General features: G+C 33.1%; 1 protein-coding gene across 1 annotated transcript in view; it reads right to left on the reverse strand.

Moving 5' to 3' along the window:
* Positions 1-4,549: 4,549 nt before the first annotated feature.
* Positions 4,550-5,235, reverse strand: part of LOC117125019 — a 2,351-nt gene continuing 1,665 nt past the window's right edge. Inside the window, exon 2 of the mRNA XM_033271374.1 lies at positions 4,550-5,080. Within this exon, the coding sequence (XP_033127265.1) occupies positions 4,847-5,080 (234 nt within the window). The 3' untranslated portion in view covers positions 4,550-4,846. The remainder of the gene's footprint in view (positions 5,081-5,235) is intronic.

Genomic DNA, 5,235 nt, shown 5'->3' on the forward strand with positions numbered 1-5,235 from the left:
TCAAGCTTGTATTTAATTAATTTTGTTTTTCTGAAATTCATGTAGTGTATGTACTGTACTAATTTTAAAAGAAGCCCATGGGCTTCTTTTTGAGGCTAACTTTGCAAACTAAAGAAGCTTCATCTCGAGATTAAGTCCAATGGGCTTCAATTCCAGGTTTTACGGTATATAGTCCACATAAAATGGATTCGTCAGATGACGGTTGTACGGCCACTGTATGACACAGTGAGTGCCCGGGTTTAAGAAACACAGTACCCTTCAGGCCCGTATCCAAGTTTAACTTTCACAGATGTATGATCTATACCACCTCAGCCCCACCCTATGGTTCTGAGGAAAGAAGGTTTATGATTATGACACCTCTGGATCACCGGAAAAATTCAATCTCAGACTTTGAACACAATTTTTTCTATATCAATATTTTTTAAACATTTGAACAATTTAGTGGGGCCCGGGCCGGCTGGGCCCCGCTTTGAATCTGTCACTGATAAATAAGGAAGCAATTCTAAAGCTTGGGTGCAGCATATACAAACCTTCTTTCCCCGAGAGTCTCAGCGTTTTCCGCTAGGATAATCTAATGTATTATCGTTACACGGCCTTAAAACTGTATCAAGATGGTTTAAACCTGAAAGCGATCATAAGGTACCATGGTCCAGTGTTTCCAAGTTCAAACGTTTATTTTAAACTCAATACGGTACTTTACTGGCAACTAGTGTTAGCTGAAGAGAACTGAGGTGATGTGAGCCCTTCTATATACGATTGTTTTAATATTCTTCATTAATCAATTAATCCAAAAAGAAAATCAATTCACAGGATATTTGGTAATCACAGTTGGTCAGTCGGTCTGCAATTTGTTTGCAAATTCATCACACAAAATTTACGATTGCTTTTTCTAGTTGTGATGCATTAAGAATTATTACCCTTTATTAATAATTCATAATATGAATTTAATGAATTTATTAGATTTACTTCCATGTTGTTAGTGATGGCTTCATGAAATTGATTTAATTTTATTTATAGTGTAATCAGAAAAAAAACGCTTACATTGCCACATGATCAGGAAACCAGAAATTCTAATGAATCTACATGTCAGTGACGGTCCCAAAAATTCAAAATAAAAAAATAAAAATAAAGGGGGCCCAGTGGAGGGTCTAGGTCACCTAAGCTCCACTAGTTGGGGCTCAGGTACTAAATTTTATGGCTAGGTCACCTCTAGATGGCCAAAAATTGCACTCTTTTTTCCTCCATTTTTTCCACCAATTTTCAAAATATTCGGTCAATCTGCCTTGGATGTATGAAACTTCAACATAACTGTCACACTCAATATGAAAATTATAATCCTCATCACAATCAATATTTTATTAATTTGTCAAGTAGATTTGCATAGTCAATTGTAGATTATAGGTCTTTACAAAGCCAAGTAATTTTGCCAATAGCCTAACCAATTTTGATTTAATATTAATATAGATTTGATAAAAATGTGCATGTAAAATATTGAGTCGTGACCGTGGGCGGATAGTTGTGTTTAGAGCAAAATTAAATTTATCAAACACTCCTGTATAAATCATCTGCTACTTTGTCATTGTTTTGTACCTATAGTAACCACCTATACCCATTAGTTGATTAATTGTATTTATTGCTTATCAATCCTGACTGCCTATGAAAATGTTGGTGATCGTTAGAGGGTAGTATTAAACTTTTACATAAAATGAACGAGCACACTGACACATTTGTGATCAATGTTAATAAAGCAGATTCTGTCACAAAATGATTATGTTCTGTTCTATTTTAGTCTATGAATACTTGATAAATTAATGAATAATTATTTAATAAATTAATCTTACAAAACATATGTATATCAAATTAACATTTTAATTTATGTATGGCGCTTTGATCTATTTTTGGAAAGGCACCTTATAAATAACATTTATTATTAAATTATAAATACTTTAATCTTAATATCAATATTCAGTTGTCAAGACATCAATAAAATGCAACCATGAATCGCTCTATGTTACCAAATTGAATGTTCACGTTTAAATCTGTTTGCAAGAAGACAAACAAGTATGTCACTTCAAGGTTCTATGTAACTTGTGCCGCAAGAAGGTTTAAGGATTTATCTTATCTCTGAAAGGAGAGGTAAATGAACAGCATTAAAGATATTTTTACTTAACTCCTAAGCGCTGAAAAATATTTTTTTTTTAAATAATCTTCTACTTGTTCACTTGGTGCTGATAGCTCGTTGGATAATTGGTAGTATTGGCATTATTGCAAACGCCATCGTCATAATTGTATTCGGCTACAACAAGACTTACAAGAAGTCTCTTTCGTTCAGTTACTTTTCCATCAGACTGATTGATTTGATTTGCTCTCTGATGTTTTTGATCTTCTTTAACATTGAGGTTCCTGATGGCACTGCTGGAACAATATTTTGTAAAATGCAATTTTTCTTCTACTACATGGTAGTAACATTAACTTTCAATTTTGTTATGCTTACCGTTGAGCGATACGTTGCTATCGTACATCCACTGTTTTATCGCCAAAAACCCTTGAGTAGGAAAATCCCATATCTCTCGCTTATAAGCCCGCATGTATGCGGTGTACTTATATCAATGTGTGTTCCTATATATGCGGACGTACAACCAAATAAAAAAGGTGTATGGTACAGGAAATGAGTATTGTAGGTGGTATATTATTAATTACTGTTCAATTCCTGGTACCCATTTGCACTATGCTGTACTGCTATGTTCAGATGCTGATAAAGTTACACAAGACACGTATAATTAGCCATGAACATTTAACTGCATCTCAACCCAAAAATGGCGGCCGAGATGAAAAAAATCAAGTCACATCTATTGACTACACTCATCTTTAATTGCATCTGTTTATATTGTTACCACATTTCCATGCTATGCTTTTGCATTTATTTACTTCATAAATAGTGATTTTAATCTACTATTTCAGGAAATCAGTATACTGTTACTTGATTTAAATCTTACTATTAAACCATTTATCTACTGTGTAGTATGCAAGGAATATTAAAGAGGACTTCGAAAGATTACAGAAGACATATTCTATTGTTAGAATCTCAGAATCTTGGGCCGGGATTTATCAAACTAATAGGCATAATGAGCTTAAATTAAGTTGGTTTTTTTTGCTTATGTCAGACTTATCAATATTGATTAGCTTACAAATTCTTTAAAATTAAAAAAAAAATCGATTTTAAAGCTAAGATTTTGCTAAAATGCTTAAAATGACTTTTTTTACTTAAAACATTTGCTAAGTTGAGATTGATTAAACCTGGGCCAGGTCTAAGACAGATATACTGTAGGCCCTACTGCCAAAGATGAGCTAGAAAAACCTCAATAGAATTAAGTCCTTCTACGTTAATTTATTAGCTTTCCATTGAAAATTTGATGTACCAGTTAACGGGCGTACATAAATTGATCAGGAACCCAGAAATACTAATGAATCTACATGTCAGTGACGGTGCCAGGAATTCAAAATTAAGGGGGCCCGTGGGGACTTTTACAGACAAAGGGTCTAGATTACCTAAGCTCCACTGGTTGGGGCTGAGGTACTAAATTTTATGGCTAGATAAGCTCTAGATGGCCAGAAATTGCACTCTGTTTTTCCTCCATTTTCTTTTTCCAATGTTCAAAAATTTAGGTCAATCCGTCTTGGATGTATGAAACTTTAACGAGACCTTTTTTCAACAATTTAATTTTGAATTTTAATTAATATTTTCATTGTTGATCATAAGAAATTTATATAATTTATGTGTATATTGTGTGTAAAGCACCGATAGTTGTATAATGATAAAATACTAGTGTTTTATTGCGACGGTGGTATCACTTAAGAAGAATGTTGTAAGGAGCTAAATTGTATAAAAAATGAAAATCACCAGGAAGTGATGGGCTTACGTTAGAATTCTACCATTTTTCTGGAATGACATTAGCAACTGATTATGCGAAATTATACCCATGCCAAATATAACAGGATGTCGCATTCACAGAGATTAGGAGTTATTAATTTAATTTTTTTTTAAAAGGTGATAAATATGATTTGAATAATTACAGACCTATAACACTGTTAAGTCTAGATTATAAGATCGCTGCATTCTGTCTAGCTAATAGAGTTCAAGAAGTACGGACCAAAAATGATATATTAAATGGCGCTCCGGGGAAGAAAATATTAGATTAATCGAACACCTAATGGAATATACTGTACATGTTTTACCAAACCGAAGGCGCCCTGATTTCCTTGGATTTCCAAAAAGCATTTTTTCATAGTTTAAATTTATATAAATAGGAAGAAATATACATATCCTACCCTTAAAAATATCAAGGCAGCGGAGGGGTAATAAAAATAAAGAAAAAAATAGGCTATATTCTTTCTGAAATTTCCATTTTTGTTTTTGCGGTGGGTACACTAAATGGCAAATAACATTTTATTTTTATCGAAATCATCGTTATTTTCCGGCGGCGGGTTCGCTATAGAAAAAGTCTCACGTAAATTTTCAGAAACAAAAATGAAACAATCTCCACAGGAAAATGCTCTTTAGAAGATTTTTACTTCTGTATAACTTTTGAAGATTGGATATTTATCTAATGTCTCTTTTTGTATAACTACTGACCTTGGCCCATCTGCGTATTATCAAACATATTTACCTTTTGGTTAAACAAAGGAACAAATTAGCGCATTTGCATTTTCAATTTTTATTTTTATTTGAAATTTTTCGCTATTTCACATAACAATTAATTCGATGATCAAAACTTCTCAGAATTGTGCAGTAGACTAAAAGTAGTTTTACATGTAATTAAAATTTCTTAAAATTGCGATGAGATATTTAGAAATCTTTCGTAGCGCAGTAGATGTACTTAGCAGCATCGTGGAGGGATTCGGTGTTGTAGTAGTGCAGCAGACGCTCCTTCCAGACCTGCCAAGTGTCAGCATCAGTGAGCTTAGGGATTGGTCGGTTCAGAAGGGTTATGGGAGTACCAGACTTGTAGTGCTCAGCAACCCATTTCACGGATGCACGGATACCGTTATCAGCTGTGTCCAACAGGCAATTGCAAACATGCTGTGGAAGCAAACGATAAAAAAGTACAATAATCACCAACCATTTCACATGGCGCGTGATGCTGTATATTTACATGTTCTACTTATAATAATAATAATAATAATAATAATAATAATAATAATAATAATAATAATAATAATAATAATAATAATAAT

This window comes from Anneissia japonica, unplaced genomic scaffold, assembly GCF_011630105.1.
Source record: "Anneissia japonica isolate Jap-2015-1 unplaced genomic scaffold, ASM1163010v1 scaffold2878_len565122_cov162, whole genome shotgun sequence".
NCBI classification, from domain to species: Eukaryota; Metazoa; Echinodermata; class Crinoidea; order Comatulida; family Comatulidae; genus Anneissia; species Anneissia japonica.